Here is a 12303-nt window from a genome sequence, read left to right as displayed (position 1 = left end):
CGGGTATGCAGGGTCCGTTCATCGCCGCTTTCGCCCAGTCCAACGAAGGAGACGTGTCGCCCAACCTGAATGGGCCCCGCTGCATCGACACGGGACTTCCATGCGACTTCCAGACATCCACCTGCAACGGAAGGGTAAGCGCTACTGTGCCACTCAGAACTGGTCGCTCCGTTCACACTGCAAGTCCGGACTCCAGGATGGTCCAGTACAATTTCGTTATCACAGCAAAAACTGAGCTATATGCTGTGGAGGTCGGCAAATGCGACGTCCACGACTACCCGAGCTCGACGCCTGACCGTTGCGACTGCATTTTCACTGGAAGCGAAATACAAAAGCGGCCGCGCCTCCGACACGTTGACTCAGGGCTTAGGATGCTCAACTGCTGATCCCGAGGACGCGGGTTCTATCCCAGTCGCGGCCACAGCTTTCCGATGGAAGCTAAATTAGTGCGCGTTATAAAGAATCAGAGGTGGTCGAAATTATCCGGAGCATTATAACATCATAACATCCCTCATAGCTGACGTCACTTTGAGAGGTTAGACCTATATCGTACAAAACCAAACCAAATGCGCCCGAGTTCCATGATTTGTGCGCATCATAAAGAACCTTGCGTGATCGCATTTTGTCTAGAACCCTAATATAATCCCAAGTGCAGCTTTTAAACATAAAGAAGAATTTCAGACTTTCAGCCCTGCATATGGCGTAAATGTTTCTAACGTCGTTTGTCGCCGCAGATAAAGCCGTCAACGGCAAGCTTCACGAAATATCTGTAGTTCAATAGCGCTCTGTGGCGTACTGGCGCACGGGCACTTTGAACAATGGTTTCCAGCGATGTAGGAAGCGCGAAACACTGTTACTTGGATTGTTTTGGTTTTTAGGGTTTAAATTCCCAAATCGACTAGGCTATGAGAGACGCCGTAGTGTAGGGCTCCGAAAATTTCCACCACCTACGATTCGTTAACGTGCGCAGACATCGCACAGCACACGGGCGCCTTGCTTTTCGCCTCCATAGAAAAGCGGTCACCGCAGACGGAATTCCATCTCGCATCCTTAGGTTCAGCAGTCGAGTCGAGCGCCATAACCACTGAGCCACCGTGGCGGGGCACTCTCAATTTGGAAAAGCGCACTAGAATCGGGCTCTTGGTATGATTTTTATTGTTCCCTATCGTCATAACGTGCTTCACAGGTTAAAAAAAAAAAAAAAAGCCTGTCGTAATGTTAGGCTGAATACGCTTCCTAAATATCCTCTCGTATATGTACTGTGCGTATAGTTTTTTTTTTCAATACTAAAACTGTAATTTTGAATACACTGGTTCATGATATGAGTAACTCCCTAGCTGTGCACGTGCTGGTAGACCGCTTTCTATGTGTGACCAAGTGCTTCCGTGCATCGTGGAGCAGCATCGCACTTTTCGTGACAACCGGAAGGGGACGTCTAGACGTAACGGGAATATGAAAAATCAGCCTCATGCCTCGTGTCTCCCTTCTTGTATTGCCATCCCCTTTCGGCGGTTGTTAAAACTACTATCCCGAACCGACTAGCTCAGTTCCAGCCTCCTGTCAGCATTGCAGCTGTCATCACTTCTGCTACAGAAACCGCTCTGCCGCTCGACAAGCATGACGAGGCGCCCCCACTTCAGTGATTCCGTGTTTCTCTTCTCTCTCCTAGACTGAGAAGTGCATCGCTTTTGGCCCGGGAAAGGACATGTTCGAAAGTACCAAAATTCTGGGCGAGCGTCAGCTGCAGAAAGCATTGGTGAGTTTCAGCGGCGAGCGGACAGCCGTGGTGTTCTCCCCTTATCACTAAGCGTGGTGCGGTGCGAGATGGCGCTGCCGTCAGGTGGAGGAAAGAATGGCGAAAGCCGGTGCCAAAGTTGTTTTTTTCTGATAACGTTATTTTGACGCCTTCTCAAGTTTTGCGAGACAGATATTACCGCGCTTGCTGACTTCTCTGTCACCTCTCTTGATAGTTTATTCGTTTGTTTGTTTATTAATCAGGGGATTGAAAACCGAGGGCCCGCCACTCTCTTGTCTCACGAAGCTCCCTAGAGTGATGTTAGAGCCTCTAGCTTATATTTTGGCTATATAAAAGAGTTGAAGTCAGCAGCCAGTCAGCTCTATCTCTCTACAAGTAAAACTTGTTGCTGTGATATTCTTCATAAAAAGTTCGCGCAAAACAAGAGCACGAGAGAAGCAGACAGGACGACGTGATACCTGCCTCTCTCTCCTGTTCATCCTGTTTTTCGCTCAATTTGAACCGGAGGGTCTCTCTACAACCTCGAAATTTCGTATAATGTTTTGCCTTAGCTCCTTAATGTGCTAGCATTCGGTTCCCAGCGGCGTGCCCGATGAGTGCGTTATTTACTGCCAGCATTAAGCGCATCACAAGCCTCAACATCAGTATGCACAAATCATGCAAATTATATGAAGCTCGGTATATGATGAAACAGAACTGGCTGTGTGGTATAGATGTTGACCCTCTTGATATTCACTACCGTGATAACTGTACCGGTGCCGGTAATTTATTCAGTTTTGAGGGATGTCACGTGTAAAATATGTCACAAGCTACAGTAAACGCAGTAAGGTGCTCGCAACTCAGCTGTCATCCTGCCTAAACGCTATAGCTCTGCTTGAAAACTCATCAGCGATGGCAACAGTAAAAATGCTATATATGAATGTATATACGTGAAGTTAAGCTTGCGTACTGAAGTTGTCTCGTACGATGTTGCTGACATATGTAAGCAGCATCGTACGGGACAGCCGCGAGAAATACGCAAACTGAACCTCTTTTTTCATATATTACGTTTACTATCGCACAATAACTAAAAACACGGGGCACAATTACACAAGAAATCGCAACGAGTGCGAGGCAGCGCACGTATCGTGCGTCCTTTCTTCCGTGGACTTAGAACGCAGTGGTTATCGTAATAAATAATAGAGTTGTCACCTCACCCAGCTGTCAGTTACATTGTGTAACTGCTCCTCTGCTTCCAAGGCTCTGACGGCCCTCTGTTTCGCTCCAATGAACACTGCGCCGCCGTATACACAAACCAACTCTGTGTCTTATATACCTCTGCCCCGTCATCAATGCTACAAGCCTCGCTATAGTCAACATCACGGTGTGTCAGCATTCAATATGCACTGTTTACCAACGCGCCCAATTCGTCCCCACGAGACAATTTCATTTGTGAATGTACCACATATTTTTCCTAATCAGTGCCAATAGATTAAAGTAATGCTGCTAAAACCTTACAGCGACGTTTCGGGCGCATTTTAACAGCGGAACAAAAGTTAAACAAGAAAGGACGCATGGTGTGTACGGCTGGCGACAGGCGCTTAGTCTTTTTTTTTTTTTTTTTGCCATTGCCGACGATAGTTGCCAGGTCAGCCAACTGTCAGTTTCCTGCGCCCTTCAAGGTGCTGTGTCCCGAGGCGCTGACAAACTCGCGGCTCGCCCGAATAAACACTGCGCTGCCTTAGTACAGTACATACGAGGAAACTGGGCGGCCCGTATACCTTGGCCCCTTGCGATAGCCGCCGCCGCTGCAGGGGCGGCAGCCACGGAGCGCACGCCGGGTCGTCGGCCACTTCCTGGCGCGCCGAACGGCGAGAGGCGGTCAGCGCTCGCCGGTTTTGTCGGCCGCTCTGGCGGACAAGTGAGCCCAAATTGACGGCCGTCTGACAGCGCGACGTTTCCCGATTCGCAGGACCTGTTTCACTCGGCCTCGCGCAAGCTGTCCGGCCCGGTGAGGTTCGCCTACCAGAGGGTGAACATGGGGAAGTACGAGGTCGGCGACAACGAAGCGGATCCGGTAAGCACACCCGCTTCTCCCGCACTGCCCGAATAACGGTCTTGCCCGCGTGCCCCGCTGCGCTCGCAAGGTGTGGCTGGAGGGCGTGTTATAGTACTTCGCTGGCGGCTGGCCGACAGAACAAAGAAATGAAAGGAGTCCGAAGTTGTGCGCTATACGCCCACGAAAGCCGCGGCAGGAAACGAAGGCAGACTGATCGGTTGTTCTTGCTTAGCTCTTTATTTTATTTACAAGCGATTTCTTACTTCTCATATTCTAGACTGATAACAAAATCTGTGCACTAACATCTCGGAACTGAGAGAACTGCGTTTTACTTGATTGCTCGTGTGGTCCTAGCATAGGCATTCGTGTAAGTTTGGAATGTATCTGTCGAAGATGCCTCCTCAAAATTTGCCGAAGAGGTAGTCTCTGTCAGCAATTTAGTGCCCAGGAGGGCTGCTTATAAGCCCTGCAGTTGGTCTCCTCAAGCGTTCGTGGAAGTCCTTCTTATTGGAGAGAGAAAGGCAAATACAGTTATGTACAGTCTTTGTCAAAAGTTTAGAGCCCAGGGGGGGTTGCTTCCGGGTCACACTGAGTGGCTCGTGATGCATTCCCAATGCTCCAAATCTCCTAAAGGCAAATAATCTTGCCTTTAGGAGATTTGGAGCATTGGGAATGCATCACGAGCCACTCAGTGTGACACGGAAGCAACCCCCCCCTGGGCTCTAAACTTTTGACAAAGACTGTACATAACTGTACATATGTGAGAATGAATTGTAAGGGTAAACTTTATCAGAGAGCATGGTGGTGTTCGCCTTCTCAGCCTCGGTTATAGTTTCTTTGTGTATACGCGGCTACCCGCGTCAGTGGTATTTTTCACCGATATTATCTATAAGTAAATAAAACAATTCACCGTGAACTGGCACGCTGCCTTCCAGATCACCACTTGCTCTGCGGCGCTGGGCTACAGCTTTGCTGCAGGCACAACTGACGGACCGGGCCAGTTCGACTTTACGCAGTGTGAGTTGAATGTCACTTTAAATTTTTACCTACCTCTTGTACAGTAGGTCTGTACAGTAGGTCTCTTGTACAGTAGGTCTGTCTGTACAGTAGGCCTGCTAGGGTTTTCTTTGCACGAGCATGAATTAATTTTATCTCAGTTATAAGGAGCCTAAAAGTGTGCAAAGTAATTTTCAGAAAAGGTTAAGGGAGGAGTGGAACTAGCCACGGTGACAAACAGGTTTATTAGTTGCAAATTTCTTGTAGTGCGGCACACGCAATTTTCCGAAAATACTAAAAATATTTTCTCTACTCGCTTCTTTTGCATGAAGTCACCCAACGTATACGAGCTAATCGTTTTACCGCGGAAAAATCAGAGCCACTTGTAGGCTAGCTAAATCGGAAGCACCCTTGATTTGAGTGGTGACGCGAGCATGACCTAAATACAAGAGCAATAGCGAGTTGGCTTACAGGTGGCCACACATTCTGCGGAGAAAATATCCACTGGCACTGCTGACCCGAAATCACGAGCATTGTATTAAGGCCCGTAAGCCGGTTTCTCCTCTCGGAGGGCTCTCCTACGGGCGACCCAATTGCATCCGCCACGCAGCCGCATCGGGCGTTTATTCCCGTCTAGCCGTTTTACTTATCTGCGCTGCCTGGTGCGGCATTCGTGCAGCCCCCCCCCCCCCCCCCCCCCTTCCCGCGCACACGTTTTCTTTGGCGATCTCTTATACGCGGTGTTGCTTCCCGGAGGGGAAGCTTGGGTTGCATGCACAGTGCAAGCATAATACTTGCTATAGATCGCAAAATCATGCTGCCCCTGGCCAATACCCGAGGTCGCGTTCCGCTGAGCGCAGTCCGCGGTGGCCGCTGCAACCCGTGTCGCTCGCCTCTCCTGAAGGAGAAAGTTTCCATTACTCCCGCAGACAATAGTGCGGCCGGTGCGACCAATCCGCGTTTTACGTGTACTTTCTACTTGGCGTTTCTTCTTCTAGGCCTGTGGCACGGTGACAGCCTAGTACAAAACGTTGTAGCTACATGCTTCCGATCGCTGTTAATTCTCAATATCTCAAAAGATTTTGGTCTAAAAACCTTTGTGCCGTAGGTAATCTGCGGCCAGTTGGGAATTTCGACCACGTGCTGCGCCTGATTGGCCGTACCACCATCCGCCATCGCGGTCAGGAACACTGCTAGCAGACTGTGGTGCACATTTTTGTACACAAATTCCCCTGAAACTGGAAACGATAACTGTTATTGTCGAAGGTTATTTATTAGAACACTGAGCCATACGGGAACCGTGGCTTACTTACTATCCTTTCCTTCTCTTTCATTCTGATTATTCTTAGTTGCGGCGTTTAATGAAACGCTACACTTCGCTTGTACCTTGATTCGATTTAAGTTTTCGCTTGCTTTGTTCAAACGAAAATTTAATACAGACAAACATCATTGGGTATTGGCTATACAAACAAGTATCTTCAAACGGCTGCGATTAACACGCGACTGCAAGTGTCGACCAACGTGTACGCATTTGGAACTGCGACACTGCCAGAATAACTAACCGCACTTCACTTGCCGCCTTCAGGAAAATCTAACGCTAGAAAAAGCGCAGTGTGAATGGTGAGCTACCGATCTTTTGCTAAAGCAGGTATCGAAGGCGAAGATCGAGAACGGCATCATGCACTCGAGTGAACTGTCAGCAACAGCATGTTAGCACTCGATTTCCTCACTTTCCCTTTCCGCTGCGAACATCAAACGCATGGGCGGTAGTACTCGTTGGGCTCCGGAAGTGCGCAACAATTCAACCATTTCCTGCTTCCGTAGACGACCAGTGGCGGAAAGCGAGATAACGTCGCGTAGAGAAGGGTTTGCACCCAAACTCTCGGAACAGTTTTTCCTGTTCGTGGCCGGCTTGTTATAGTCCCCATCACGGGGTCGTCGAGAACCATAACAGCTTCGCCAATACACGCATCCTGTGAGCACAGGAAACGGATCCGTAGGGGTACGCCACATTTCGGGCCGATGTGCCCAACCGTGGCCCTTGCGACCGACGCATTGACTGCTATCCCCCTCTAGAGCCAGGTTTTGATAACCTCCATTGCAATCCGAACGGAGATGGAGACGCTCGGTGTTACAGGGCACGTACATCGATCTTCGATACACAGCTTTTCGTGTTTTTCTTTTCCTTTTTTTATTTTTAAGGCAGGAACATCCACGTTTGGGAGCAAAGCATCGTGGTCAGAGGGTTGGCAGCATACCTTTCTGTCGACTATTGGAATATGTAACATTCCGTAACATTAGGGTTACGGAATGGATGCCGAGGGAATACAAGCGGAGTCGGGCCGACGCAGAGTCAGGTACGAGTATCTAGGAAAACTTGATTAGACAGCGTGGCCGCTCCTGGCAGTAGATCGACACTACAGAATGTAATACATGCGAGAATGTAGTTTTTTAGCGTGCTCATGGGACTCAACTCAGCTGATGATACTGGCGATGACATGTATTATACGCGAAATTATGCAGGAACATTGTATGAACGAAACGGGGGAGGTGTTTGGGCGCTCGATTTGTAATGTATGCTTCAATTTAAAGCTTACTGCTTCTCTCTGACTGAAGCAGTACGGATATTTTTAGTTCACATTTCATTCAAACCTATGTTTATTCCACATTAACTTTTTCGTGTAAGTCAAAGCGATCGCTGGATGCTGTCCTGACTCGCTCACACTAGGTCGTCCTTTCTTTTGAGAGAGAGAGAGAGAGAGAGAGAGAGAGAGAGAGAGAGAGAGAGAGAGAGAGAGAGCCAGAAGTCCAAGTCCGGACTCACTGAGCGAGTGCATGTTACTGACGACTGTTTAATAACGTGGCAGCGAGTCATATGGTTGCAATAGCTCCTTTGAGAAGTGTAGGCGGGCAAGGGCCTCTGGTTAAAGTACAGTGGCGCCCCATTAGTATGGCCATTTTTAATATGGACGCCCCCGTATTAAGGACAGTTTTTCTGGGGACCAAGCTTTTTTCAGTATATTTAGGCCTCGTTAATATGAAACTCGCTGTCTGGAGAGTGGACGGGGTGAAAATGCAGATAGGCCATTGACGTTCTTACATTTTAGTCGAATTAATGTGGACAGTGATGAGATCGAAATCTCTACTTCCCTTCACCAGATCTTTCATTTCCTGCATTTTGAGGGCCGGATTCCAGAGGAATGCAGCAGAAAAGTGAATGATGGCCCTTTATTTTGGTGGTTTAAAATCTTACTGTGAAAAGTTGCCAAGTCGACTCTCCTTATCATTTGCATTATTCCGTGAATGCCCCTAAAGAAAACTCTCTTCAGTACGTGCTTCGTAGAAAGGCTAATTCACCAGTCTACTGGGTCATGGTATGTGAACAGCAATAGTAAAATTTTAGGCTATTCAGCCATGAGACGCCATGAAGTTTATCACGATCGTGGCGGCAAAATAGATAACCGAGCGCGTGAAACTGCACCATGCTATTTCAAGCAAAATGACAATCGCGATGTGAACTTGAAACTGCTAACATTTTGTCTACTTTCAACTTCATTGACCACCAGTATGCACAGAAGCCGGTTCTAATCATGGCGTGATTTTTTTTTTCTGAATACATTTTTTTTTTTTCGAGATATATTACGAACAATTCGATTTGCGGGCAGATCGCCTCGGGGACCAAAGTGTCTGTTTTAACGAGGCGTGACTGTATACCTCTACGAACGAAATAGAGAGAGAGAAAGAGAGAAAAGGTGATTACTGAATGTCTCTACGTCTCTCTATGCAGCGACAACAAAGTCCACACCATTCTGGAATTTCGTTCGGGACTTCATCGCGGCGCCATCTAAGGAGGCCATCAAATGCCACCACCCGAAGCCCATCCTGCTTCCTGTCGGAGAGGTGAGCACTCTTCGTTTCAGTAACGCCGAAGAAGAGGAAGTTATTTCACCGCTACGTAGGAGCTGATTTTCTGCCCTAATGGAAACGCTGCGTGGTGTACGCTTGAACAGCTACTCGATCTTCCTGAACTTGATCCTGAACACCGGAGAAACGATGCCATAATTATATTTGACTTCTGAGCTCCTGTTTTCAGCCAGGGTGCGCGAATTAATGCAAGCGTGCGTCGCCAAAATAGTGAAACAGAAAACGTTCAGCCATTTTGGCATCGCTGCACATTCACACTGAGAAAAGATACTTTTCTGTTGTTCTGTAGTTTTTCTGTAGTATGGCTCTGTTGTCTGTATTTCTGTAGCACTTTTTTGTTGTAACTACAGACATTTCTGATGTTCATGTTACTACAGAACGTTCTATTGTCACAACAGGTTCCCGTCAAAACCTTTGTTTTTTCTTCACCTAACGAGCCATATTGGAAGTGCTTTCATTGTTACCCTTCTACTAAAAATGTGCAGCATCGTAGAAACCGCATCGGGCGTCAGACAGCGCCCGCATCTTGTGACAGTTTCTCCTTGCGAGTAGCTTTTCTATGATTAGAAGCTGCTGTCCGGGAATAGCGGGAGAGCAATGTTATTCGCTGGCCGCGGAATCAAATACGGGCTGCTTGCTGCTCTTCTCGATGGCAGGAAGGCCGGAGAACGAATCGCCAAAACAATCCACACGAGGTAGTATACATTCAGGCGCAGCAGTTCGCAAGTGAGAAACACTGGTGACTGTCAGTTCTTCTTGGCATGGTCAACTACACGACAGCCAAGGCGCTGGTCACTCGTGAACCGTTCTCACATTCTGAACAGGGATGTATTATGTAGGATGCTCCTAGTCCACAGTTTGTGCCACGGTAGCAACTGAACGCAGGTAGCGCGGAAAGCACGAAAGCAGCAGGCAATTAAATTCCGAGATAAAGCCACGTATGTCAACGCGAGCGCACCCTGAGCGGGTCGCTTCCTCATTAAACAAGTATCAAGCTGCAGACTGAGCAGTGCGACGCGCCAGTGCTGCTGTTGTTATCAACGCAATATCAAAAACCATAATATTGTTACTTAGCTGTATTCGCTGTTCGTAATGAGGATGAAGAAGTGCAACAGACTCCGAAAAGACGACGACGCTGAGTGTTGTGAAATCGGTGCCCTCATCAACGTTAGTTGTGCGGACAGCTTTGGGACTGTAAGTCTTCCACGTAACATTGACTAACCCACTATTTGTATAGGCATTAGCCTGAAGCCGCTGGCCATGCCTGTTTCGGGTGCGTAAAGGGCGTGTATCTCCTTTTGGATATTTATCTATCCACGCTCCAAGGAGAACAACGCGCACACGATGCAGTCATCCGCCAGTGGTTTCCCTTCTTACGAATACGTTAAATGATAACATACGACACTGCGAACATTTTATTCATGTAATGAGCGTTGTTTTTTGTATAATGAAGCTTTGATGATGATCGAAGCGTGAGGTGAATGACAAAAATTTCACACTTTACAGGGAGCCCCAGCTTACCTGTCCTGAGGACAGAGAGCTCTCCCCTCGAGGCCGGCCGCGCATTCAGTGTCCGTCTTGCGCACGATCAAATGCTCCTTCATACCCCAAAGTGTGTAAAAAAAATGAGCTAAAAGAATTTTTTTCTACAGCTTACTTGCACAAGTGATGCAGTCGGTGGAACGATAACAGAAGGCCCGTGAAGCGACACCAAGTGATGAAAGGCACAGAACACGAGCGGCTTTATTTGCAATAGAGTAACTGTATAGATGCTCGAATGAAGCCGAAGGTGTCTCCAGGGTCGAATTTGACGTCGTAGTATACATTAGTTCATTTTTCAGAAGACGTCGCCAGAGCTTGGGGAATCTCGAGTTTCGCCTAACTCGAGGCATCCGGCATAGCGCCCTTCTTATACGAGAATACGACATGTGATGGGGGTTCACGTCAGCCCCTGCCTCGACAACGGAGGGCGCAGTTGTAATCAAACACAGGGCAAAATATCTCGGGCAGTTGGCAATACCGTTTTCACACAATTTAACCATGAAAGTATATATCTTCAGAATAACGGCCTGGGGGGCGAGTTGGTGCATGATGGAATTGAACGGCGGCGCAACACGGAAACGGACACAGACAAGAAGGGGACGTGGTGTCCCCTTCTTGTCTGTGTCCGTTTCCGTGTTGCGCCGCCGTTCAATTCCATCAGTATATATCTTCATGCCAACTTTATTTTTTGCGCGTTCCACGTAATGTCTGCGTGTCCATTCACCGGCACTGCGTGCAAGAAAAGATAGAGGTAACTTTTACTGGGACACCTACAGTCCAATGTCGTATATAGGCATACGCGCATGCGCCCTCCTGGCTTCTCTTGTATTGCCTTCCCGTGAACGGGGTGGCGTTCTCTCGAGGTTAACCACGCTACTGCGGATCCCCGGCGTTTAGGTCAGCAAAATTTGCGACGAGGATTTGTGATCATCCTGCCCCCGTATTTTGTAACTGATTCATCTCCGGTACCCATTATTTGGTCCCTCCATCGTTCACACCTGCCGCCTGTGATGTCACGACGTATAGCTAGCAAGCACTGTTGTCTGCTCGGTGTGGTAGCAAAGGTGAGATTAACCAAACGCTAAAAGGGAAAGTATGCAGCTTCTTGTTTTTGTTTTTTTTTCTGCTCCTGGCAGAACACGAGGTCCCGCTCGCATTTTATAACCTTGAGGCCATGCTCTTTATATCATCCAGTTGTAGCACAATTGCTATAAAACAGAACGTAAATGAAAAGGAATCAATGGCCTCAGAGGTGAAATTCGATACTACGCCAGCTGCGCGGTTCAAGTGAAGGTCCTGAAGAGATTTTACATTGAGGGCTGCACTTTCCGACATTAAAAATCAAAGTCTCCGTAAAGGTTTCCTACAAGTGATGACTGACGACTTAATGCGAATCAAAACACAAAATTTGGCAGTTTGCCACACAGTTTGTTTTTCGGCCTTGTTGGATTCAGCGTTGTGAAGTCGTCGGTGGATACCGATGACTCTTGTTGGCGGATGGCTCTTACGGATAATTTTCTGCTAAAGTCGCAACTTTTAAGTCTTCCTTGTTTTTTGTGCGTGTTTGCACCAGTGCACCAGTTGGGCACCAGATGCAGTTTCTGCGAAGTTTAGTTTTGGGATCATATTCCGGCGGTTATAGCTCGTACATCTTTTTTTTTTCCTGTGCACTTGCAGATGAACTTTCCTTACCCGTGGGTTGCTACCATCGTTCCCACTCAACTTTTAAGGATTGGCCAGCTGTATATCATTGCTGCCCCTGGAGAGTTCACGTGAGTATGCTTCATATGTCAGCTAGAAATTTCATTAATTAGAACTAATTAGGGTAGCAGCGAGGCGTTGCATGAATAGTTTTTGCATAGAACGGGCGAGTTTCTAAAGCACAGTCACCATTTAGTTGCTAACTGAACATTTCATTTAGGATATAACGGTAATACGAGCTCCTAGAACTTTTTGACTATTCCAAAACCAGCGCGAAGGTTCACAAAGCGGTTCGTACGTTATCGTGCACAGTACTAAATCGTGGCAGGCCGCCGCTCTTGGTTGG

At 47.8% G+C, this 12303-nt stretch overlaps 1 protein-coding gene across 1 annotated transcript in view; it reads left to right on the top strand.

Annotated features, from left to right (window-relative positions):
• Positions 1-12303, top strand: part of CDase (neutral ceramidase) — an 88858-nt gene that overhangs the window by 62715 nt on the left and 13840 nt on the right. Inside the window, exons 7-12 of the mRNA XM_084587996.1 lie at positions 12-134; positions 1670-1756; positions 3708-3812; positions 4730-4811; positions 8578-8690; positions 11934-12028. Of these exons, the coding sequence (XP_084444122.1) occupies positions 12-134; positions 1670-1756; positions 3708-3812; positions 4730-4811; positions 8578-8690; positions 11934-12028 (605 nt within the window). The remainder of the gene's footprint in view (positions 1-11; positions 135-1669; positions 1757-3707; positions 3813-4729; positions 4812-8577; positions 8691-11933; positions 12029-12303) is intronic.

The sequence above is a fragment of the Amblyomma maculatum genome, chromosome 1 (genome assembly GCF_055883805.1).
Source record: "Amblyomma maculatum isolate TAMU_Amacu chromosome 1, ASM5588380v1, whole genome shotgun sequence".
NCBI lineage: Eukaryota > Metazoa > Arthropoda > Arachnida > Ixodida > Ixodidae > Amblyomma > Amblyomma maculatum.
This window is presented reverse-complemented; position numbering and strand designations above follow the sequence as displayed.